Source organism: Syngnathoides biaculeatus, chromosome 9, assembly GCF_019802595.1.
Source record: "Syngnathoides biaculeatus isolate LvHL_M chromosome 9, ASM1980259v1, whole genome shotgun sequence".
In the NCBI taxonomy this organism is placed as follows: Eukaryota; Metazoa; Chordata; class Actinopteri; order Syngnathiformes; family Syngnathidae; genus Syngnathoides; species Syngnathoides biaculeatus.
This window is the reverse complement of record NC_084648.1, coordinates 2,119,214-2,145,899: the sequence shown is the minus strand read 5'-3', so window position 1 is coordinate 2,145,899 and position 26,686 is coordinate 2,119,214. Positions and strand designations below refer to the sequence as shown.

General features: G+C 40.6%; 2 protein-coding genes across 3 annotated transcripts; both read left to right on the top strand.

Moving 5' to 3' along the window:
* Positions 1-697: 697 nt before the first annotated feature.
* On the top strand, positions 698-10,907 carry get3 (guided entry of tail-anchored proteins factor 3, ATPase). Its single transcript, XM_061830647.1, has 7 exons — positions 698-865; positions 2,416-2,563; positions 3,312-3,460; positions 5,639-5,789; positions 5,870-5,977; positions 9,198-9,395; positions 10,408-10,907. The coding sequence occupies exons 1-7, from the start codon at positions 726-728 to the stop codon at positions 10,534-10,536; spliced, it is 1,023 nt and encodes a 340-aa protein (XP_061686631.1). The 5' UTR covers positions 698-725; the 3' UTR covers positions 10,537-10,907.
* Positions 10,908-15,109: 4,202 nt separating this feature from the next.
* Positions 15,110-24,249, top strand: best2 (bestrophin 2). Of its 2 annotated transcripts, XM_061830645.1 has the most exons (9): positions 15,110-15,261; positions 15,335-15,429; positions 16,671-16,904; positions 19,983-20,137; positions 20,213-20,290; positions 20,919-21,071; positions 21,150-21,230; positions 22,254-22,408; positions 23,062-24,249. In XM_061830645.1, the coding sequence occupies exons 1-9, from the start codon at positions 15,110-15,112 to the stop codon at positions 23,813-23,815; spliced, it is 1,857 nt and encodes a 618-aa protein (XP_061686629.1). In that variant the 3' UTR covers positions 23,816-24,249. The 2 variants fall into 2 exon arrangements, with proteins under 2 accessions (XP_061686629.1, XP_061686630.1); XM_061830646.1 differs by lacking the exons at positions 15,110-15,261; positions 15,335-15,429 and adding an exon at positions 15,911-16,018 and having other exon boundaries at positions 19,983-20,290.
* The last annotated feature ends 2,437 nt before the right edge of the window (positions 24,250-26,686 follow it).

The window sequence follows — 26,686 nt, the reverse complement described above, 5'->3', positions numbered from 1 at the left end:
TTATATTTTGGATTTTTCATTAACTTTTTTTTTTTTAATCAAACTATTTCACATCTAGCATTTACTGATTATTTTCTTACAACACAGTAAGTACTGGAACCAATATTAGGCTTTGCTTTTTTAATAAATTAATGGATTTTAAGAAAAAACAGTCTATCAATTATTGATAATTATTGATAATGATTCACTAAAGACACTTAAAAATACTGTATTCTTGATTAATTTTCACTTTGACACTGAGCAAATGTCTTGAAATTGAATGATGTGATTGTGAATAAAATGAAAAGCTGTTTGACAGTTATCTTGTCTCCTTTTCTTTTCGATAGAGTTATGTACTTGCAACACAACAAAGTCCATCAAATTAATTTAATCAACGTAGGTTTGTGAAGGAATGGGTGAACTCTTATAAACGGATGCTTTTTTAATTCAGCGACACCAAGCGTTCAAAGCGTATTGATGGTTTGAAACTAATGACTGCGCCTATATTTACCCATGAACTTGAATTAATTCATGTTATTATTTTCTGAAATAATAAATGAAATAATAAACGTTCAAATTCATACTGAAATGTACTCCAACTAATTTTGTCCTTTGATTCGATTGTTGTCCCTTAACAAATTGCGACGAAGGATTTGGTGGTTCTCGTATTTCCGAGGATTCCTGAATGTAGCAGAATCGGTTCATCCCACCCACACTCAAGCTTTACGACAGCAAACACACACAAGATGGCAGCGTTGGAAGACGTGTTTGAAGATGCCCCTGATGTAGAGCCTTTAGAACCAACATTGAAGAATATTATCGAGCAGAAATCTTTGAAATGGATATTCGTAGGTGGAAAAGGTGGTGTCGGCAAAACAACGTGTAGGTAAGTGTGAAAATAGTCTTCGAGATTCACAGTGGCTTTTTGGTTTTCAATCGGCTTTGCGGCGTTTGTTGACATGGTTTAAAGCCACGAGACTAGCAACCAGAGACCGGTGCTTCATACTGGCCTGCCCGCCTGACTGCCTTCTCATCGGCCGTGAGAGAACCGTCGTCCAGGTGGACTTGGATAAATAATTGCCAAGGGGGATTCTTACCCTTCCTATAGCTCCCACCCGGTGACGTCCGCAAGAATGACGGCTTTCTTTAGTTGTTTAGCTCGACACCACTGAACTGTCTTAGCTAGCATGCTTGCTTGTGAATTAAAATAAGAGCGTTCGTCCAAATGTTGTCAATTTACGTAAATATGTGTATTTATATAGTTATACTGTACATATTTGTATGCGCGCGCGTGTGTGAGTGAGACATACACGTTTTGTACTGTACAGTTTTATGAATGCTTGGAAGGTAACGGACAATCTGCTACATCGGTCGACCCCTGGGCCGATATTATTAAGTTCTACGAAGGTTACACGGTAAATGAAAAATAGCCACGACATTTATGGTAATAGAATGGTAATTTACTGATCATTGTGTAGGATGCTTAATATTTTCATGTGATTGTATGGCGCCTTTAAACTTTTTATTTGTGAGGATACTATAGCACTAATTCAGTGTAATAGCATATATGCTTTAACGTAGTGTTGGGGATTGCCCTGAGCGCATGGTAAACAATATATTTACATTCTCATGTATTAGTTTAGCTTGTGTCTTAAAGGTTTAATGGCCTCCACTCCCTGAGAAGGGTTGCGTCAGGAAGGGCACGCGGCGTAAAAATTGTGCCAAACATATATGTGCGTTCATCTGAGATGACACGCTGTGGCGACCCCGAAAGGGACAAGCCGAAAGAAACTTACTTACATGCAGCGGCAGAGATGGTGGCTTGCGTGATTCCACTAATCAACAAACAACACTTTTGATTTTTGGCCACAAGTTTGCTTCCCGCAAAATAATTCACACTTGTTAAACTTCTATTTGAAGTACAGTCATTTGATTGTGTCCCTTTTGCTAGCCTGTCAGATGTTCTCTCAACTCGTTGACAACACCTTTCAGAAAGGCGGCTTTATATTAATCTCTGCAGACTTATTTAGAAATACACTCTCTCAGTTTTGTGCTGGTTGGTGTGTTGTGTCCATATTCATAACGAGCATGGTGCAACAGGTCAATAAAATCAAGGCAGATTGTGTGTCATAATCACACACTCTTTCACAGCCACGTATACCTTTTTTAACTAACTTTAAACACGTAGAAAAAAAAGAATTATCCCAACATTGGAAACAACTAAGAATCTGAATTTACCCTTATAAACAATTTGTGGGTGATGAAAGTCATGCGTGCTGCCAAACCACCATGAAACCTATACTGGACTAAACTGTCTTCTACGACTAAAATGTTCAGTCGGTGTCACATAGCCTCCCATTACGTCCGTGGTCTGATGTCTAATTACTAATCCTTTTTGTTCTTTTGTTGTTTATTTTTTTAACAACTTTTGAACAGTTGTAGTTTGGCTGTCCAGCTGGCTGCCGTCAGAGAGAGTGTCCTCATCATCTCTACTGATCCCGCTCATAATATCTCCGATGCTTTTGACCAGAAGTTTTCAAAGGTGCCTACAAAGGTCAAGGGCTATAACAACCTGTTTGCTATGGTAAGTGTGCAGTTTGGTGAGCAAATACTGTACAGAGATGCACCACTAAATTTCAGATTTTTAAATGATAACTTTTAAGATTTTTTTTAACAGTATACAAGCAAATCCAAATTTGGATTTGGTTAACTTAAGTGTAGTACCATGTTGTTCCTGGGCAGCACTGAGACCTGCTACAAGAGATAAGTAACAGCAAGAAGAAGGGGACACCCTTCTAGTGTAATATACTACCACGTTGCCGTTTTGTCAGTTTTACAGTAAATCTTAAGTAGGAGTGACAAAGCAAGCAACCTATGCCTCTTTTTTTTGCACAACGGTGGAAGTAAGAGTTGTCTTTGTTTACTCAAAATGATGTTATACAATAGTCTCCCATTCCATGACGAGAGAGCACGATCACATGCTGAGAAATACTTTTAAAAGTGTTTCAATAAGTTAGTTTTTAAAGTCTGTTGAATGGGTAAAACTGTCAAAAGTCTTATATAGACTCTACTCTCGATATCAATTATTTTCACCTCTCTGGGTTCAGTCTGGAATATATCATCCATGATAAATGGGGGTCACTTTTTACCTTTTGGATTTTTAATCAGTTACAGTGTTTTAAAAAACGAGAGAAGAACTCTGTCAAATTGGCTCTTCACTCTTATGACAATTTCACAGTCTCAAAGAACAAGCCATCATTCTGCAAAACAAATGTCCAGACGTTGGTCTTAAATCACTGCTACATTGTGATTCCACAAATGTGTGAGTGTAGGAAATTGATCCAAGCCTGGGAGTAGCAGAGTTGCCTGATGAGTTCTTTGAAGAGGACAACATGCTCAGCATGGGCAAGAAGATGATGCAGGAGGCCATGAGCGCATTCCCTGGCATAGATGAAGCCATGAGCTATGCAGAGGTCATGAGGTGAGATAGTCACACTCATCGAAAAAATATTTCATTTCATTTTACTGCATTTCCGTGGCAAAGCTTTGTAATATCCAACCTGAATGACATAACACTTGATTACGCTTGTGGCAAAGAGACCGATACAAAGTACACTGCTTTCCATTGGCTGACAAACATAAATTTACGTGCCAAAAAAATTAATATTGAAGGAAATCCAATTTAGTTTGATAGTTAGTTTTAAAAAAATGAAACTTGTATGTTCAATTAGTTCCCCACACATATTGGGAAATATGTCAAACCTGCATGTATTTATTTATTTCTCTATTTATTTATTTATTTTAGTATGGCAGAAAGGGGGGGAAAAACAGATTCACAAAATTTTAATATTTCATGTGAAGAACAAAAAAGGTTAAATTGAGGCCTTCTGAAAAGTGTAGTAAATTAACATGACCTCTTACTTTATTGTGCCGTCTCCTGTATTAATGACATCATTAAGGCAGCATGGCTTGGAGGTGATCATCCTTTGGTACAGTTCAAGTGTTATTGTAGCCCAAAGTTGCTTTGATATTGGCCTTTGGATCATCTGCATTTCAGGGTTTCTGTTCCCTCATCTTCCTCTAACAGTACAGTACAGACATTTTCAATGGAGTTCAAGTCTGAAGAGTTTTCTGGCCAATAAAGTATTGTTATTCCATGCCTATTAAACCAGGTATAAGTAATTTTGGTTTTGTGGGCAAATGCCCAATCTTGCTGGAAAATAAAATCAGTCTCCTAAAAGCTCATTGGTGGCAGGAAGCATGAATTGTCCCAATATTTTCTGGTTGACAGATGCATTGACTGTGGACTTGTTTAAAGACAATGGACCCACACCAGCAAATGACAGCTCCCCAAACCATTCCAGACTGTGGAAATTTCAGACTTGGTCTTGGAGTATCTTGAGCTTTTTGTGCTTCTTCACTTTTCCTCCAGACTCTGGGACCTTGATTTCAAAATGAAATGCAAAATCAACTTTCATCTGAAAAGAGGACTTGAGACTACTGGGCAACAGAGCCTTTTCATCTTAGCCCAGCACTGATGATTCTGGCATTGTTTCTGGTTCACGAATGGCTTGACTCGTGTATTTCCACAGCTATAGCTCATCTCATGCAGATCTATTTGGTGGTTCTTGATGGAGTGACACCAGCATCAGTCCTTATGAATCTCCCCCTGATTTCATAGATGCAGGTCAGCCGGCTTTTGGTGAAATTCATCGTTTTGAACTCAACAGCCCATTTACGTAAATCATATAGATCCGATGAGGTTTTCCTGTGGGTAGTCGGGGGTAAAGGGAGGCTTTGTTGTAGTAGCCATCGCTGCTCATGTTTGGCTCTGCTGGTTGTAGCTAAAGGAGTCATTCTGTATTTTGATATAATGCTCTGGAAGCATCCAGCTTCTTTTGCTATTTCTTTTTAAGACCTTTTCCCTTTATGGAAGGTGTCAATGATAGTTTTCTGCTCAATCGTCAAGTCAGACTTCTTCCCCGTGATTAAAAGCCTAGAAAGTTCTAAAGCCAAGTAAACCAGACTGAGACCATTTAAAGCTTGAAGAAAACCTCTGGAGGTGTTTTGCATTAATCAGCTGACAATATTGAGGCAAAGGAATCTGACAATGTTGAACTTTTTCATGATTTTCCAATTTTGTGAAATAATGGATATTTTTTTCTTTCTGCCATAATCATCAAAATTGAAACAAAGGGTTGAAATATTTCACTTTGTATGTGGTGAACTTATAGTTTCTCTTTTTGAACCAAACTATTGAAATAAATCAGCTTTACCTCAATATTATTATGATTATTTTGGCACAAACCTGTATCTTGTAAAGGTTGGATAGAATTTATGGAGTTAAAACTGCAGTTGATTCTGACTTATTAAAATGTAGGAGGATCGCAATATTGTTGATAGTTAGTTAGCACATGGGGCTTTTGTTTCATTAAATAGCAAACAACTAAATATGACATTGGTATATGATGTTCAACTATTCCTGAGGTTGATACCATTGTTGCCATACTTTTGCCTACTTGCCTTGTTGAGGAGAATCTAGCCTTAAGGGTTAAGTGATCATGATCAGAAACATATTCGGCGAAACAAACTGTGCTGATGAATTGAAATATATCTACAGTCAATTTTCAATATAATTTGCTTCTCCCTTGGATCTCAGGTTAGTTAAAGGAATGAATTTCTCTGTGGTTGTCTTTGACACTGCACCTACTGGCCACACGCTACGTCTGCTTAACTTCCCCACCATAGTGGAACGTGGCTTGGGCCGACTCATGCAGATCAAGAACCAGATCAGTCCGTTCATCTCCCAGGTGAGGAGGGACAAAGAAAACTGACACATTCTTTGGTTGAGATGTCCACAAAATGATCTTACGTCTTCTGTCGTTTGTAGATGTGCAACATGCTGGGCCTGGGTGACATGAACGCAGACCAGTTGGCATCCAAACTGGAAGAGACTTTACCTGTGATACGCTCAGTTAGTGAGCAGTTCAAAGACCCCGTAAGTCGGTGGCTGTTCTTGGAGTTTACCTTGGGGGGCATGCAAATTAATTTCCAACAAATTGTCGTATTATTTAAAATAAATATGTATTATAATAAGCATACATCTGTATAGAGACAGATGTGTCAATAAAACAAACATACCCAACCAATTACTTAGCTTTGTGCCAATTAAGAGCCCTATGATTCTCATAAATCTGACGTCCATACTTGTTCGCTTGTGTATTTTAAGCACGTTCACACTCTTATTACTCTTGTAGTGTTGTACAGGGGAGGCAAAGTAAGCGCAGGAAAATATTTGCAGCTTGGAAGCTGCTTACATTTAGTCGAATGTTTCTTTGAAGATGAATCACTGCTTCTGCAATGTATAAATGGGCACCATGTCCTTTGCATTGTTCAGCACATTTGACACCATTACTGCCTACTACCAAGCTCCTTTATTGTCATATGGAGAACTGTTAAGTTGGTTGTTCTCATGTTGTAGCTTTCTTAGTGTGAATTAAAATCCCCTGTTGCTTATTTGAAAATTTGTGCTAGATTGGGTGGAAAAGTCACTCAATGTAACGCCTAAATTGCCAACACTGACTGTGCGTGTGGAAGCTAGCTACTCTGTGTTCGCGTCAGCTCGTGGCAATGGATTGATATTAATTCAAAATTGACAAAATATCCTTCCTATTGAACAGGTCATGAATATTTTGGTGAAATTGTTCCCCCAAAAATTTTTAATGACATTTAGGTATACACATGATAGTTAGATTTAATTGTCGTTAGCTTTCTTCATTCACAGGAGAATCCTAAAAAAGTCCACTGCGACACAGTAAAACCGCAGTGGCATAAAAGGTTTGCAGATTCTCCATTGTGCTTGATCGAACAGTCAAACAGTACAAAAAAAGAAACAAAAACGTCCCCACGATTAAGAGGTAAATCATACCAACAGTAGATGGCATGAATCATTTTAAAATACCTTAATAATAATCATTATAATATTTTTTGCCAAACAGGAGAAGGTCATGTATTCTTAGTTCAAGGGGGGATTATTTAATCCTACAATACTAAAGTTAGTTAAGAACATATTCCAGCATGCAAGTAAAAAACATTTTTCTTGACATTATTGGAGGTCTATGCGCTTAATGTTTTTCCCAGTGTGTTTATTTGATAATTAAATATTCTGTTGCACAGTATATATATCTAAAATATTGTACTTTGAGAATACCAGTGGTGCGGTACTCAAAAAAGGTGATCCAGTGACATTATAAGTAATCTTAACGAGTTTCTTTTACGAGTAATCAGATTACAGTTGCTTTGATTAAGATGCCTATAGTTCCTTTTCGATAACCAGTTTAAAATGCCTTTGAATAATACTCTAACCATGCTCAGACAACAGATATTTAGCATTTATAGCATTGATCAACAGATATTTATCATCACACCAGACACTGGGTGAATTTCTGAACCCCCCCCCCCCGACCTCTGCAATTAAGCAAAACTGCACATTTCAGAGTGGCCTTTTATTGTGTCCAGCCTAAAGGCCTCTTTTATACTCTTGCACAGCCGACAACGCCTGCATTGCATCATGTGACTGTCGCATTGCCCTGTGCTCCTCGTCTGCATCAAAAAAGGCGCACGTCAAAAAATGTTGCGCATCGAAAACTGCAGTGATCATCTCGTCATTAAGCTGTTTTCGATCATCTCGTGATTGTGCTTTTTTAGTCACTTTGTGTGATGATGTACTCACCTTTCTTCCCGGCTCCCCATTCCGCTTTGTTGACTGATTTTTGTAGCATAATTAAACGTAACATCTGGTCAATTTTGTCCATTTGTTCAAGGAGACACAATAAACGCGTTCGTCGTGTACAACAAACCCGAGTACAGTGTTATCCTATTTAAGAAACTCAAAGTAGTGATTGTATTTCCAGTTGGAGTACACCAATCCCTTGTCTCTGTGCATCGTGTTTGCGCCGTCGGAACATGTGATTTGACTCTGTGCGGAACTGGACATTGAACATGCTGTCTGATCCAAAGCATCGCAGACATTCTCAATGAGTGACATATCCGGGGAGTATGCTGGCCATGCAAGAACTGGGATGTTTTCATCTTCCAGGAATTGTGTACAGATCCCTGGAATGTAGGGCCGTACATTATGGTGCTGCAACATGAGGTGATAAGAGAGTGACTGATGGTGTATTGGTACACACGCCTGACTTTGGTGTGGGCAGCGTGGGTTCATTTCGCTCAGTGATTGTATTATGTGCCCTGCGACTGACTGGCGAAAATGGATGGAAGGATGAACATGAAGTGATAATTGTGAATGAATGCACAACAGTGGGGCTCAGGATCTTGTCACGCTATCTCTGTACATTCAAAATGCCATCAATAAAATGTTTGCTGCTCATAACATAACCCCATTACCACCATGGGCCACTTGATCCACAGCACTGACATCAGCAAACTGCTCACCCACACGATGGCACACATGCTGTTTGACATGTGCCCTGAATAGTGAAAACTGGTATTCATCCGTGAAGATAACACCTCTAAAATGTGCGAGACCCCATCGAATGTGAGCATTTGCCCACTCAAGCCAGTTAAGACGACAAATTGCACTCAGGTCGAGTCCCCGATGAACACAACGAAAACATGAATGAGCTTCTTTGACATGGTTTCTGACAGTTTGTGCAAAAATTCTTGGGGTATGCAAACCGATTGTTGTAGCAGTTTTCATGGTGTCTGGTTTCGGACGATCTTGGGGGTGAACATGCTGGATGTGGAGGTCCTGTGGAGGTGGAGGTGTGGTTACACGTATTCTGCGGTTGTGAGACGGTTGATTGAACTGCCAAATGGACTGAAATGCATTTGGAGATGGCATATGGTATAGAAATGCTAATTGCACGCTTCCTCGTAACTTGCGACGTCTTTGGTATTGTGCTGTAAGATAAATTTGCACATTTCAGATTGGCATTTTATTGTGGACAGCCTATGGCACACTACGCAATAATTACGCTGTGTAGTCAGAATCTTGATATGCCACACCTGTGAGATGGGAGGGATTATCTCGACTAAGGAGAAATTTGTGAACAATATTTGAGGGAAATAAGCAGTTGAGTCCAGCTCACAAAAAGGGAGCAAACTCAAGTGTTTGTATTTTTGTTCAGTGTACAGTATTTGAATTCCCCCATTTTATGTCAACATATTAACTCTACCCTCTTTCTTGCCACACACAGGAACAGACCACCTTTATTTGCGTGTGTATCGCTGAATTCTTGTCCCTGTATGAGACAGAGCGGCTAATTCAAGAACTCGCCAAGTGCCACATTGATACACACAACATCATTGTCAACCAGCTTGTTTTCCCTGATGCCGAGAGGCCATGTAAAATGTGTGAAGCACGACACAAGATTCAGTCCAAGTATTTGAACCAGGTATGTCATTTGAGAGTGATAGAATGCATTCGCTAACATGAGGTACTCTCGCAGAAAACATGGGGATCTAATACAAAACCCATATCAGAATGTTTGCGTTCATAATTTTTTAAAAATTCTTTCAGTGCTGTAGCTCATAGAACTGCACTACATCATACATAAAAAAAAAAACGCTGTGTGAAACAGTAGAGGTCAACACTCCAACCTACAGGGCCATAAATATTGGGAGATGGACACGATTCTCATCTTTTAGCCCCCAAACACCGGCACAATAGATGTGAACTTGAACGAACGAACAGGCTGACAGATTTTCGTCAAAATACAAATTTGTATATGTGCCCCCCACTTTTGAAGGGACCAAATGTAATGGGACTAATTAACAATCATATATCAAATTTACACATTTTAATATTTTGTTGCAAATCCTTTGCAGTCAGTTACATCCTGAAGTGTGGAACTTCTAGATGTCACCAGACGTTGGATTTTTTTTTTCCCTGGTTTTGCTCTGCCGGGCCTCAACTGCAACTGTCTTCACTTCCTGCTTGTTCTTGGGCCATTTTCCCTTCAGTTTTTATTCCTAAAGTGAAATTAATGCTCAGCCAGCTCTTCTTCCAAAGTAGTGTCCTTTATCTGCTGGCAGTTAGGCCTACTGCTGGGCAGTTGTTGATATACTTATTGGCAGCAGAGCACAGGGCATGCTGAAGGATTGCGCTCCCAAAAGTCTGCAAAAGTCACAGAGAATGCATAAACATTTCTGAAACAATTACATTACTGCTTAAACATCTCCAGTTGAACACAGATGTTTTTTGGCACATAGTATTAGATGATATAAAAACAAATGTGCAGATCTCAGTGGTCAGCGCTAACCATTTCATGAAAAAAAAGAAACAGTATTGCACCAAATTTGAGGAGAAATGTATAGAAAATGGATGAATATTTAGCATTTTCAGAAGTGGCACTGGTCCCCAAAATGTAAACTTGCATTGTGTGTTTGTTTCTATGTTTCCAACAGATGGAGGACCTTTATGAAGACTTCCACATTGTCAAATTGCCTCTGTTGCCCCATGAAGTTCGAGGTGCTGACAAGGTCAATACGTTCTCTAAGCAGCTTCTTGAACCCTACAAATCGCCAAATGAGTAATTCCCCTCCTTGGGGGACCAACCTCCCAACTACTCCCCTGACCCAAAGACCACACACCCCTTTGAGCTCCCCCAACCGGCCTTTTACCCATCAGTACTCAACTCCTCATACAAAGTGGCACATACAAACAAGGGACGCTTGAAGTTCAACTTATGGCTTCTCATGCATACCTAAACCACACTGTTAGAAAGCTAGGACAACGTACTTTGGTGCTGCCTTACTCTCCTGATCATGCATCATATCTGTAGCAGTAATCTTCCTGCTTTAAAACATTTAACTGGCATCCTCTCCTCCATACTGACTGTCGTCCAATTTACAACAATGCAGTGAATTACGTTTCAGCCCTGATAATAAATCTCACCTGTGTACTATTTTGTCATATTTTTCTCAACCAAGATCATCTATGTCATCACAAACAAAAAAGAGAACCTAAGTAATTTCAGGTTGAATTTGCAGTCCCACACAGAATCAATGGTACAGGCTGCTTTTTCCTGACTCGATCAAATTCGGCGAGGCACGTGTCGTAACTGTAAGGAGTCAGGTTACACCAGCTGGTCGTAATTCTGCGGCTGTGCGCAGCCAGTGTATTTAACTCGAGGGGCTGTCTTTGCTGGCGGGTGTAAACTCAGCTGACTTTATTCATTGCCGATCATAGCGCTTGATTCCTTCCTTCCTTTGAAGAGAGGTGCAATGACTATGTCGCATTGCATGTTGAGAGTAATCTGGATGTCATTTGTCCACTGTGGCAAAAGACAATGGGTTGCTGTTTGTAAGGCAGTTAATCCCCCCCAAAATAACAGCAATATATCATTTCATCAAGTTTAACTTCAAAACATGTTTGAAAACTGGTGGGGAGTTTTTAAGTCACTTTTATGCCCATTTACAATAGTTAACCTTATAGTAAAATCCAAATAATGTTACACCTTCCATCCATCCATTCATTTTCATCACCGCTTATCCTGGTTAAGGGGGGGCAGGGCCCTGGAACCTATCGCAGCTAACTTTGGGCGGAAGTCTAAATGTTAAATGTAAATGTTAAATATATCAGAATACAAATGTCCAACAGGTAGATTAATTCATCTTTCATTATCCGAGGCGCTTAACCTCACGAGGGTCGTGAGATCACTGGAGCTAACCCCGCTATCTTTGGGTACACCCTGAACTGCTTGCCACCCAATCCTAGGGCAGATAGAAGCAAAGAAGTATTTGCAGTCATAATCACACTTCAGGGCAATTTAGAGTCTCCAATGAATACATTTTTTTGGGATGTGGGAGGAAATGAAAAGAGAAAATCCATGCAAGCACGGGGAGAACATGCAAACTCCACACAGGCGGGGCCAGGATTTGAACCCCTGTCTTCAGAGCAGTGAGGCTAACGCGATAACAACACCGTGTCGTGCTATGTAAATTTAACTATAAATCTTCAAACTAAATGTTAAATCTATCAATCTTGAATCTATATTTAAATATAAATTTTAATAATTAAAATTTCACATTTAAACGTTGAATATAATTCTAAATATAAATGGTAAATATGAATGTTTATGGTTGAGCTAAATTAACTAATATCCAAATCCACACTGCCAAGAAATTGAAGTACAAGCTAGAAGGTGTTGCATCAAGTAACAAAAAACATACAGGGAAATGGACACTTGGAAATATAGTATCACTACTTGAAATAACAGCACAGTTATGGAAATTTTATTTGACAAGTACTTCCAGTGTTTAGTGTCACTTTTCTGAAGTGTCATGTTGAAGTTACCAGGCGGGAGCTGGGGAAGCAGGTGGGAAGAAAAGAGAAGCTGCTAGAAAGCGGTGCTTCCCACTACTGACCCGCCCGCCTCAAGAGTGCCTGCCTGAACTGCCTGCCATGGAGACTTCAGCTTTGCGCGGGGGGGGGTCTAGGGGGGTGAGGGAAGAAAAAAAGCGCTATTGCTGCTGTTGTGTTTTTTTTCTTAGGCACAACTCAACCCTTTCGCTCTTTGCACATCCGGTTCCTGCGACATCCATACGAATGACTTCTTTCTGCTTTGGAAGGTTGACAGTGGCTAATGGCAGAGCCACTGAGGCAGATGCCAGTGGCTGTGTTAGCTTGCTTCCTTGCTTGAGAAAGAGGCTAAGGTCCCAGTCAGCGAGGATTTGGGAGAAGTGGCATCTTCTCGCTGCACCCAGCCATGCAGAGCTGTGACAAAGTGGCACTTTTTCATGAAAGTAACACAAAGCACTCAAAGTACTTCTCAAATAAAGTTCCCATGACTTATTTCAGGTCGGGATCATCTACGGTATGGTCAATGGCCCAACCACACACCGACACCACCCAGCTTTGTGCGGAATGGTCTGCCGACACATGAGTCTTACACTTGCGCGAAAATGTAAATACATGACAAAAAGTGGAGCCCTCATCATCAAAATGTCCCACGCTCCAGGTGAAAGGCAAAGGACACACCCGTGGCTGCACCAACATTGCTCAGCTTGGTGCTGACTGGTTGGGCTAACATACAAACACATCCTGAGATTTAAAGGGAGTATCTGATCTAAGCTTTTTTTTTTTTTTTTTTTTTTTTAGCCCTGGTATGATTTTAGCATGAGGTTTAAGCTCTTAACTGTCAAATATCTTTTTTCCAGAATTGTCTGAGAACATACAATATAAATACATGTCCAGTCTCATGAAGTGCATTGTTAATTATGAATTAATGAATGTGATTTACCATGTACTGTAAAATGAGCATTTAGGTGGATATGAGTACTGATGGACCTGGAAGATGCTGCAAAGTAAATCCCATCAGTGAATGCACATGAGTTGAAAAAATAATCGTTTTCTATGGAAATGTCTTTAAATGTTACTGAAATAAACTTAATTTGACTGAGAGCCTTTTTGTGGTCACTAATTTGATGGTCTTATTAGTGAACAGGACAATTTATGGATTTATTTTGACAAAGCATGAAGCTTCAGTTAACCTTTCACATCGGAGATCTCCAGCGATACACAAGAAACACTGAAGAATTGATTCTACTTTTAGGAGATGGCCATAGTTTGCATTTCCATCTCTGTTTCATGCGCTCATCAACGGGTGTTCATGTTTTTGCTTTTTACTCAACACCAAGGTTTGTCAAGGTCCACTTGCTTGTGTTTTATAATTTCCTCTAGACTCGTTCAATAGTTACGGCCTGTCGCTTGTGTTCCATCATCCAGCCGTTCTCTCCCGGTCGGGAACCGCACTAACGAGCTCCTCCTCCTCGATTTGGGGATTTACCCCGGGACGCACCGAGGAGGCTCTGAGGATTAGTGCCATGTAGACGCCGGGGGACGTGAGGGTTTTGTGTTCGGCAGCCAAAAACACCATTGGAGCTTACACTCGGAGAGGACTTCTTCCTCAATGTCAACACAAGTCACTTCTCCCGGTCACCACGATGCACCCTGAGATTACAACAGGTAAGATATTTCCCTTTAAAACTCATGATAAGTAAATATTAAGTTGAAATATAATTGATTCAACCAAATATAAAATGATTGCAGATGTATTATCTGTCAAAGAACCATAATTTCGGTAATCTACTGTTAATTATGTTAAAACTGTAACCAGCAGACACTAAAATAACAATACCGGACATGTAACTACAATAATACCATTATTTATTGAAATTATCCTCATTTGAAAGCAAAAGTTTAAAAAGCAAAACAACTTTCAAGTACTGTATGTGGGAGTTGCAGTTAATCATGTGTTAAAACTGGGTATGGTGGTGTAACTACTGTATCTTGGAGCTGTTTGATGACCTTATTTATCAACATCTCTGAATATTATGCGATGCTATACCGCTGTACACTACAACCACAATAATAAACAAGAATAGATATCCATCCACTTTCTATAGCATTAAGGCTGAAGCCTTTCCCAGCTGACTTTGGATGGCAGGCGTGGTCCACCCTGGACTGGTCGCCTCTCAATTGTTAGTTAAAATTGAGAATTTAAAATGGATGTTTCAATGAATACCATAAAAAAAACATTAATTTATAAAATACTGTATAGGTTTAGGTGTCTTCTGTCCCAGTGATTCTCAAAGTTTTGTAAAAACATGCAACATTAATTGGACACTCTAAATTGCTCCTAGGTGTGATTGTGAGTGCTGCTATTTGTCTCCATGTGCCCTGCGATTGGCTGGCAACCAGTTCAGGGTGTACCTCCCCAATGACAGCTGGGATTGGCTCCAGCCCTCCCGCGACCCTTGTGAGGATAAGCGGCTAAGAAAATGGCTGGAAGGATAGATGCTATACGCTTTTGAGGATGTTTTGTGTTCCTAAAGTATTCAAGCACAATGGCATTGTCGAAACAATAATGTTTCAGTTTCTTATGATAACAAATGTGATTTTCCGGAATATAACTTTTTTCTTACATTCTTATATTAATATTGGTCACAATGGTGGCGGTATATGGAGAAAGAAATATTTTTTTCAGGTGTCACTATTTTTGAAAAGTGCACGAAACACTCCTCCATGTCATTTCATTTTTGTTCTACATGCAGGGATTAGAGTGAAGTGAGTCCGCACCTGCATTGTTGCTCCCGAGCCGGTGCAATGACTGTCACCTACACGGCCAGAGTTGCAAACGCTCGCTTCTGTGGTTTCTCCAAGCTGCTTTTGGCTTGGAAAGGAAGTATCTACAAAGTGTTGTATAAGGAGTTCCTAGCTTTCTTCGCCATGTACACGGCCATCAGTATCACTTACAGGTAATGAAGTCTAAAGGTGCTCATGGCTCTAATTCTTTGAGTCGCATTTTGAATGAGAATTTTCTTCTTTTAGGTTTTTACTGCCTGATGACGAGAAGAGGTATTTTGAGAAGTTGGCAATTTACTGCAACCACTATGCCAGTCTCATCCCAATGTCTTTTGTACTGGGTAAGCTGTAATGCCAACTATACGAGACAAGACCATCATCTCTTTGAGTTTGACCTCTCTTACCATCTGTCTTTAAACTTGGGGCGAGAGGCAGCATACACGCTGGTTGAGTTGCCAGTGCATTGCAAATCACATAGAGACAAATGCCCAACTCATCATGCTCACAATCACGCCTATGGGCAATTCCCAGGTATTTAGAACATGGCGGCATGGTGGAGGACCGGTGAGAGCGTCCGCCTCACAGTTCTGAGATCCTGGGTCGAAATCTCGGCCCCGCCTGTGTGGAGTGTGCATGTTCTCCCCTTGCTTGCATGGGTTTTCTCTGGGAACTCCGGTTTCCTCCCACATCCCAAGAAAAACATAGATTAATTGGAAACTCTCAATTACTCTTAGATTGTGAGTGTGAATGCTTTATTTCTACGTGCCCTGCGATTGGCTGGCAAGCAGTTCAGGGTGTACCCCGCCTCCTGGCCAAATATCGCTGGAGTTGGCTCCAGCACACCTGCGACTCTTGTGAGGAGGAGCTGCTCAGATAATGGACTCTAACATACATATTTTTGGACCATATTTATCTATAAAACATGAATTGGTAAGACCCCACCCCATCTTTGCATACCACCATGATAACAAAAAGCCCAGTCGGCTGCTCTTTTGTTCGCTGTCCCTAATCAAGTGACCGACCTTACAGCTAAAATCCTGTATGCAACTTCAAATCACCACAAAAGGAGGAAAAACTTTGTTGGGTTGATGTAGTTTCCGTTTCCATTGCTAATTGGCCTTGGTCAAATGTCAATGATTGTGGCATCTCTTTAAATTGATCAAAGAAAGAATGGACTCCCGAGCTAACATTAATAGCTGTGCTAGCTACACATTCGACGATCTGTCCATATTCAACTCAAGTATTGTCGTGTATGAATTTGCTTGAATGACATGACTTGTTTGATGAAATTTTCGTTGTGCCTAATCTGGTTATCTTGCATAAAAATCAGGTTCCTGATTATGGTTTTCTGAAATGTTACTGAGCCCACGTGGCAATATCCTACTCACATGCAGAGATTGTTGAGGTGTTCTGGATCCACCCCCCCCCCCCGCCATTTTTTTTTTTAAATAAGTATTTTCATTCAACAGTGAATTCAGCCAAATGGTCAAAGTGATGGACTTTAGGAGCTTGTGCTTTGATACGGGCTTGCCAACAGCACAGTAACCCGTGGCTCGTGTTTCCTCTGGAACACTGTGAACAGGTTTCTACGTGACCCTGGTGGTGAACCGGTGGTGGAACCAGTACACAAGCATCCCGCTCCCCGATCGGCTCATGTGTGTCCTCTCAGGGGGCCTCCAGGGAAATGATGAGCGAGGCCGCCTGCTCAGACGCACCATGATGCGTTACGCCAGTCTGTCAGCCCTGCTCATCCTCAGATCTGTCAGCACGGCTGTCTTCAAGCGTTTCCCCACCATGGACCACGTGGTGGAGGCTGGTGAGTGTCTGGTGCTGATAGAGAGGATCTTGCGCAGATGATCCAAGATATAACTTACTCTACTTTTCTTAGTATTGCAAATGGCCTGATTCCACTTCTGGACATTCACTCCATGTGTGAGTGCAGAACACATCACATTGTGGTGGAGAAAAATAAGTTAGTCACTTTTACAATACTGTAGTTCAATTAAATAATTAAAAAAAAATCTACAGATTCACTACACACACTCAGACGTGTAGAATAGCTGTATTTTGTCCTCAAGTAAGAGTACTGTACTATTATTTTAGAATAATCTGACTCAAGTAAAAGTAAAATGTACTCCACCAAATAATTACTTGGGTAAGAATATGAAAGCACTTGGTGAAAAAAAAAAAAATGCTCACGTACAGTGGACCCCCAGAGTTTGAACGTAATTCGTTCTTGTGAAGCGTCCAAAGTCCATTTATTCAACCGTCAAAACATTTCTTCCCATAGCAAATAATGTAAATGAGTCTAATCCATACCCAACCTCCAAATAGTGAATCCCTATTTTAATTCCTTTTTAAATAAAAACATGTACATCCTATATTTAAACAATTAAAAATGCACACATTTAAAGCAACTTAAATGTTTATAATCTGCCTTTTTGGTCACGGTGCGATGGTATCAGAGGGGCTCGAGAGTCAAGGAGGAATTCACCTTCCATGATTTGACTGCGAAATAATTCTCCAGTAGCTTCTCCATTTCTTCTATTTACTGTGAGCTTTGCTTTGTAACGCTAGTCTCTCCTTTGGCAACATCAGCTGGCTTTTATTTCATTTTTATTCTTTAGGATGGCCAAAACAGTCGACTTATCCATCCAGTAATAATTAGCTAGAGCTGTAACAAACACGCGGACCATTTTTGCACTTAGCGATTATCTCCTTCCTTCAATTCACTACGGTTTGCACAACTTTCCTTTTTCCTTTGCTGCTGGTAGCCCCACTTGTCTTTCTTTGGGTCCATGGCAAAGAAAGTACTGGAAAAATTCAAAGAAAAATATCTAGAAGTACTCGTGGATGTGCGTGCTCACAGTACGGCTGCCCGCTTGACTTGGGCCGTGGCTTATCTCGCCACCCACCCCCGTGTTCGTTTGGCATCGCTCAGCTTGACTTGGCTACGCGTTCAACATAGGTTCAGCTTTGCTTGGGTGTTCAAACTCCGAGAACTGGGTCAAACACCGAGGTATTTTTTTGCTCAAAGTCCAATTTGTACAACCCTCGAGTTGTTTGAATTCCCAAGTTCCACCGTACTGAGTAACTAGTGACTAACTTCTATTCCATCCATGCATCCATCCATCCATCTATCCATCTATCCATCCATCCATCCATCCACCATCCATCCATCCATCCATCCATCCATCCATTTTCTTAGCCGCTTATCCTCAAAAGGGTCGCTGGAACCTATCCCAGCTGTCAACAGACAGGAGGCGGGGCACACCCTGAACTGGTTGCCAGCCAATCGCAGGGCACACAGAGACAAACAGCCACACTCACAATCACACCTAGGGGCAATTCAGAGTGTCCAATTAATGTTGCATGTTTTTGGGATGTGGGAGGAAACCGGAGTGCCCGGAGAAAACCCATGGGGAGAACATACAAAGTCCACACAGGCGGGGCCAGGATTTGAATTATTGATTATTGTTTGCACTTTTGAAAGAACACAATACTGTAGACTCAATGGGCAGATTACAAAAATAGGAACAAGGCTGCTGTAGGTATAAAAAAATATACACGCACCCCTTTTAAAATGCCAGGTTTTTGTGTTGTAAAACAATTTTAATCTCACCATGAATATGACCTAGAATGTGTACAACTCAATTGATTTTGATTTTTTCAAGATATATCTTTGTGAGAGGGGAGTTTAACATAAACAACTAAAATAAAGTTGAGTTAACCTTTAACTTTGTGCCATCCTGTCCAGGTATCCATTGCAAAAGAGATGTTTTAACATATCTTTTACCTGGTTAAATAGAGCCTCAATAAAAACAAATCAAACTAATCCTGTTTGTGCAAGGATTCACTCCCTCTTATCTCGTGATCGGCATGTGGCTGTGTTGTTCAGAAGTATCACATCACAGTAAAACTCATATTCAATGAGAGTCCACACACACCTGCCACCATTTCACTTTTCATTTGAAAAAAAAAAAAAAAAAACAAACACATGACCTTTCAGAAACATTAGTTTGCTGCATTCATTAAAAATAATGAAAGAAATCTGTTTACTGACTTGATAGTGTGTGTGAGTGCGTGCATGGGTGTGTCTGTGCGTGTGCGCGTGCGAGAGAGAGAGAGAGAGAGAGAGAGAGAGAGAGAGAGAGAGAAGGCCAATAGAAGACTGTGTGTGGACATGTGACTTTCTTTAGTTGTTTGGTGAATTTCAGTCAAACATCAACATGGTAATCACGGCGGATTGGAGCAATCGAGACCCATGTCAAAACTTTTAAGTCTAAAAAATAGATTATGCATGCAATTATTGAAAAATAAATGTGGCGAGCTGTGTGTAGATTATTGTAACGGGTATAAGTATTGTTTCTTCTTAAAATAATTACTTGAGTAAAAGTACAAAGTGAGCTTTATTATAACAAGTGACGAGTACAATTGATCCAAAATGTTATTAGAGTAAATATAACGGAGTAAATATAACTTGTTCCTACCCACTTTTGGACACAACTACTTCATGATTTACTTTTTATAATTTTGATTATTATAGCTTGTAACTATTAAACCCCAAAATCATAAAATCAAGAAATGATAGAAATGAGATGGGAATTGGCCTTGTGAAAGTATTTTCTTGTGTGTAATTAATGAGTAATAGTCTCACTTTTTAAATTGAGCTTGTGAAGTACGTAATGTACTACTCCTAATCTACCGAGCCGCACATGTTTGAGTCAATGTCAAAATACTTTTACATTTAGTTCATATTCCCTGAAGGTGCAGTGCTAAGAAGTCGGAGGTCAAGGATCCAGTTGCCACTCACTTTATGTTGACTGCTCTGCAAACGAAAGTCCGACTTGCTATTTCAAGACAGTTTACCGTTTTGCGGCTGAAAACTCTGCAGGATTCATGACCAGAGAGGAGCGGAAGAAGTTTGAAGGCCTCCACTCTCCTTACAACAAATACTGGATCCCGTGTGTGTGGTTCACCAACCTGGCCGCCGTGGCCCGCTGTGAGGGCCGCATCAAAGACGATCACACGCTCAAGCTGCTGCTGGAGGCGAGTCATCGCACAAACGGCGAGGATTCGTGTTGTCATGTGATCTCAAACCGCACTGTGACGGTTTTCAAGCAGGAGCTGAATGAGTTCAGGGGGAAATGCGGCATGCTGTTTCATTATGACATGATCAGTGTTCCGCTGGTCTACACTCAGGTAAGCGGGAAAATACTTGGTCTGCTCCCAAATATAATTTCTCTTCAGAGTGGAAACAAGATGTTCCTTGTGAGGATGAATAAAGTCTAGTGACAAAAAGGAAAATGAATTACCTGAATGGTAGAATAAAACAGAACCTATTCTGAACGCTGTTCCGTAGCTGTGGGACTCGCCTTGACATTCACTGTATTATTTTCTGGATATTAAGATACATACATTACAAATATGTAGCAGACACACAGACATATCATTCATACACTTAGTGGGAATTTTGCAGCCTCCACTGAAGCTATACACAATCCGTGACCTCTAGCAAAGTACAACTGCAGTAATAATCACCGTTCAAACCAATACTTCTCTGACTTTCAGCCAAAACCGAAGGCATACTTTTTCTGTTGCTCACGTATTTCATTCCCTTGTGCAGACATACTTAGCAATGTGTTTGTTCTCCAGTTTCCACACACTTGGGGGACCACAAAATCATTTGAAATAAAGTATTCATATCAATTAGAAAAGTGTATACTGTATCTATGTATGCATGTCTTAGTCTCTGTCATGACACATGACCCAATTATTTGATCAATAAAATCAAAGAAAAGTGTAAACTGTTCCCTTATCTGTCCCGCAGGTTGTCACTTTAGCTGTTTACAGTTTTTTCCTAGTATGTCTGATTGGTCGCCAATTCCTGGATCCTAATCAAGGTTATCCAGGCCATGACCTTGACCTCTACATTCCCATCTTCACCCTGTTGCAGTTTTTCTTTTATGCCGGCTGGCTCAAGGTCAGTAGCTAGGAATTAATGAAATTCCTCCAGTTGTCGTTCAAACGTTTCATTTCCCAAATACTTCTTTTCCCAAAGGTTGCAGAGCAGCTGATCAACCCTTTTGGAGAAGATGACGATGATTTTGAGACAAACTGGTTGATTGACAGAAATTTCCAGGTTGGTTGATGCTTGTCTTGTTCATTTTACTTCATCCTCAGGCTGCTGTGTTCAAAGTTTTTGTACTGTAATGAAATTTAACACTCACTGGGAACGTCATTACACCGACACTATCCAATTACATTTTTATACAAGAACTGCACTGTATTGTGCTTTTTCCCCTGCCTTGTTAAAGAAGAAATAATCAAATAATTTTTTTTTGTTGTTTTAAAAGCCTCAATTCTTCTGAGGTTGGGACATGTAAAGCATAAATAAAACAGACTGCAAGGATTTTCGAATACATTTAACTTAGATTCAGTCAAATACACTGCAAAGGCAAAATAACGTATTTAATGTCCAAACTTATGGACATTATTGGTTTTATTTATTTTTTTGTTTGTTTTTTTGCAAATATTGTCTCATTTGAAATTTTATGCCTGCACCATGTTCTAAAATGTGAGGGACAGTGACAACAACAAATATGCAAGTTGAGGAATGCTAAAAAAAAAAACAACAAAAAAACAAAAACACCTGTTTGGAACGTTCCACGGGTGAACAGGTTAATTGGAATAAGGTGACTTTTAAGTTGTAATTTTAGTTCAGTGCTTTTGATCCTTTCTCTGAAGGCTCTCACTTCTCAACTCTGTTGTTGCAGCAGACTTTCAAGAAAAGTCTTGCAAGTGTTTTATACCCACGATGTGTAATTCTCTTTGTTTTATGTTGAGTTTGACAGTAAACTTCAACTGGGAGCGTCAGTAAACAGCTTCAAGCTTACAAATTATTCACGACGTGCCAAACTGCAGATCGCGAATTGAGTTGACCATACAGTGGTTGTATCAAAACTTTTTGTTCAAAAAGCAAAGCAAGAACTGTCCCAACATCTTGAAAAAAAAAAAAAAAAAAAATTGTAAGTTGAGTCACTCGTATCTCAAAGCACAAATTTAAATCTCAGATTCTGCAGGGGCACATACTTTTGTGGTGTGTAAGAGTGTATCGTTGATTTTTCTGTGAACAAGTTCCAACTAACTAAAGACCACTCTGCAGGTGTCCATGATGGCGGTGGATGAGATGTACGGCGATCTGCCCATGATGGAACGGGATCGCTACTGGAACGACTCCAACCCAAGACCACCTTATACAGCGGCAACTCTTTTTGTCCTCCGCAAACCTTCCTTCCAAGGGTCAACGTTTGATATGGCGTGAGTCTCTAGGTTCCACTTTCTCATTGTCTGCACTATCAACTTGTGACATTTGCATTACATTTTGGGAACTGGGCAAGAATGTAAATACACAATTCTTACAAAAGTATCAGGGGACATAACCGTGACACTTAAAGGAATTCAGAATGGAAAGGAATTGAGTCTTAGCAGGGTATAACAGGGTCTTCTTTTCTTGGAAGACTTTTTACAATGTGTTTTATGATGGGAGTCTTCTATTATCACAAATTTGGAAGAATAAAGTCATCCAAAAATAACAAAAAATGAGTAGGCATGCAGTGGGGAGAAGCAACAATGTAGAAATACTTTGTTCCTGTGTTGGAGTGGATGTCAGGCACCTGCACTTTGGTTGTGGTTGTCTGAAGACTTTGTATTAGGTTTGAGAATCTCTGGCATGAGGCAGATGCGATACATATCTACTAGATACACAGGTAGCGATAAGATTAAAAAACTATCGTTACAGGTACAACAATTTGACATGAGTTAATTCTTTTTTTTTTTTTTTAAACACAAGCATCTGAAGGTGTATAACAAAAAGCTTTATCAAGCCCTGACCGTTAATGTCCAATCACCAAAATGAGTGATGCGAGTGATTACCAAAGAAGTGACTGAACTCCCTCTGTGCTATCTGAAAGGGTTCCCAAAGAGGAAATGCACTTCCAGCCTCTAGAGGAGATCGCCGAGAATATGGAGGAGTCAGTTAGCCGCCACCCCAATATGGCTCTCTTCAACCGGCTCCTGAACGCGGCCCCCTCGCACGCCGGCTTCATGAGCGGAGCCCTGCGACGCACCTCAGCCCAGCTCCAGAGACTCTATCCTTCCCCCAGCATCGACCAGTGCGTCAGCGATGACGACGACAGTGAAAGCTGCAAAGTGGGCAAAGGGGGCTCTTTGCCATCTGGGCTTGGGCAGGACACCCAAAGCACCGTGTGTAGTTTACGGGAAGAGAAGAGCGCCAGAGTGCCTCTTTTGGAGATTCAATTTGGGGCTGAGCAAGGGAACTCTGACGTAATCCACAGGGACGGGGACACTGAGACTTATGGGAGTGGTCTTGAAGATGGGTACACAAGATGGGAGAAAGAAGAGAAAGCAGAGATCTCATCTCCTGTACTGCGCCTTCCTCCTCCCCCTCAGCACTCGAGAGGGGCTCGACCGGCCTCGGCCATTCCCATCACCTTCCATCACCCCTCTCCTTTCCCGTTTTACCTCACGTGCCACTCCGGTCTGGAGCACTGCAGCTCGCAACCTGCGATCAACCACCACAAAGCTGCGCCCTCCATTCTTAATCCTTCTTTAGGTCAACACAAAATGTCCTTCCTCACCGTGCCATCTTTGGAGCCCCAGCGGTTCCGGAGTGTCAGCATGGGATCAGAGGTGATTGGGATTTAAGTGCACAGCAGTTGCTCATTGGAACTTCACGACTGTAATGCTGAATTTAGCCATCCCTCTTTTATACAGTCGAATATCTTGGGCAAACAACTTGGAATAATCATTTAATTTGGTCAAATTTTCCTGGAAAACGTGTTTGAGATTCACTGTTTTACTGTGTTTCACTATATTACTGTTTATATCGTTCTCTATGTCTATGATATTAATTTTGTAAAAGAAGGCTGCATGGTGCCACGAGACAAAATATTTGTTCTTAATCTTTTTTGATTGACAGTATGTTTGTGCCAGTGTGGCGGTTTATCTCTTCTTGTAAAACTACAGCAACCACAACGTGATAAAGCTGATGTAAATCAAGACTTTTTGTACAAAACATTGACAAACGCTACCTCTGTACCACAATCAGATGACAGTAATGGGAAATTTTAGGACTCTCAAAAGGGCATGTACTCTACATATACAGTTGAAACATTTTAATATTTTAATACCTTCCAAATGATACAACTATAGCATGAAACGAATAAACATGTACTCAGTTTGCGTCGTTTCCCCTATTGCATACAGTGCATTTGAAGTATGATAAATGACACCATTTGCCAGCAGAGGGCAATCACATCACAGTGCAAAAGAAATAAATACGTGAAACGTTAAAAAAAAAGAAAAAAAAAACCCCAGACCATTCGGGATTTAGGCCACAAGAAGACGGACCGAGGACGAAGTGTGTGCATCAAAGGAAAAGCGATGTCTCACTTCCATGTGCACCAAGAGGAAGCAGAAGGCTTCTTCTACCTGGGCTGCAAGACTCTCTTCCTGCGGGACCATTGCCTCTGTTTGGAAAGGAACGACTGGGTCGATCCTGGAGGTCTGGGTTCCTCACACAAAGTCTGCTGGTGTAGAGCAGAACACTGCAGGGAGCAACATGGACAATAATTAACATTGTGTCATTTTGTCCTAATTAGCAACATCTTGTTATCCGGTACTGTTATTTTATTACACCGAATCTGGAGCAGGGAATTATTTGCAGCAATTTTGCCACAAGTGGTGGGAAGTGAGTATTTTGTTTTCGGGTAACTTTTTACTGCTATTCCCTGCATTTAAAACAGATCTGCTCTTTTACTTCTTACATTGGCAGAATAGGCTCATGATTGATTTTGCAGCATATGGATTGAAAAAAGACGCTATATAACATTTCAGCTGGTAAAGCGTTGGCCTCACAGTTCTGAGGACCCAGGTTTGATCCCGGCCCCGCCTGTGTGGAATTTGCATGTTCTCCCCGTGCCTGCGTGGGTTTTCTCGGGGCACTCCGGTTTCCTCCCACATACCAAAAACATGCAACTTTAATTGGACACTCTAAATTGCCCCTAAATGTAATTGTGAGTGTGGCTGTTTGTCTCCATGTGCTTTGCGATTGGCTGGCGACCAGTTCAGGGTGTACCCCGCCTCCTGCCTGTTGACAGCTGGGATAGGCTCCAGCAGTCCCCGCGACCCTCGGGAGGACAAGCGGCAAAGGAAATGGATGGCTGGATGGATGGCATTTGCAAGTACTGATACCTGATATCAAAAAGTACATAAATGTATTACTTATTATTACTCATTCATTAATTTTCTGTTCCGCGCTTATCCTTACTAGGGTTGTGGGCATGCTGGTGCCCATCCCAGCTGATATCCCAGCATAATGCCTACTTGTACCAAGTCTGGAAAAATGGTATTCTTCAGAAAAAATCGCCAGACGTTATGAAAGTGTTGTTGTACCCACCATGCTTTTCCAGGCTGTAAGGAGAAGTTCTTCCTGTCGCTCCCACTGTGTCTTTGAATTTTCTTCCAGACAGTCCTGTCCAACCACAATTCTTTCATTTATTAAGATAAATAGTTCAGAGAAGCCGCAACAGACACAAACCCACCATTGGCATTTTGACTTCCTTCCTGGTTGTCATCCCTGCACAATTCAACTTGAGTTCAAACAACAACTACAACAAAAATCAGCTTGGTCACCTACTTCTTTCTGCAAGAGATTTTTCGTTTTATTTTTTTTCACGGAAGAGGCAGCAGGTTTGTTGTTGGGAGAAACAATCAAATGTGGAGTCCCGGCAGGCTTACTGTTCTGCTACTGGTCAATGCCCAGACAGAGACGCCCTCCTGCTGACTCGGACATTTTTACTCTTGGCCGGTCATTTGTTGGCCTGCGGATTAGTGGGTACGAACATCATAACACAATGCAATTAGCACAATGGCGCTACGTTCAAATGTAGTCATGATTTAGGAGTGTTCTCGAAACAGTGTTAGCTATTAGAATCTCCCCAAAATAATAACAATAAAAAGAGATTTGTTTAATGCAGTTCAAGTATTTTTACATCAACTGATTCAATCAATTCTTTCACAACAATGAAGTTAATGTCGAGTTATTTTGACAAATGAATGAAAATATCTTTTTTTCTGGTACTTTTTTGGTTTGCCGGATTAAAAAAAAACTTTGTTAGAGTGAAATCCAAGTTTTATGTTTCATAAAAACTTTTGCCACACTGTTTTTGCTTTGGCTATGTGTGCGTACTGTTCAGCTGTTAGGTCCAGCAGAATGGAAAATCTACGTCCCCCTTATGCCAGAACGGTGTCTCTGTGTTACAGTGGCGTTTTCAAGATCAGAATGCCACTATCAATAATATATATAATTACTTTATTGCTTGTTAGGTGAATCTCTACATGAAGACAAAAAGCTGAGTTTGTGATGAACATTGTATTCTTTTCCTTTTAACATTAATGCATATTACGCGTTTTTCTAACACAGCAAAAAGTGTTGAAAAAATCTGGCGTTTTAAGGTCATTATCTCATTGCTCAGCTATCATTGTCACTATTTTTGGTTTGTTTTAAGGTGGCAC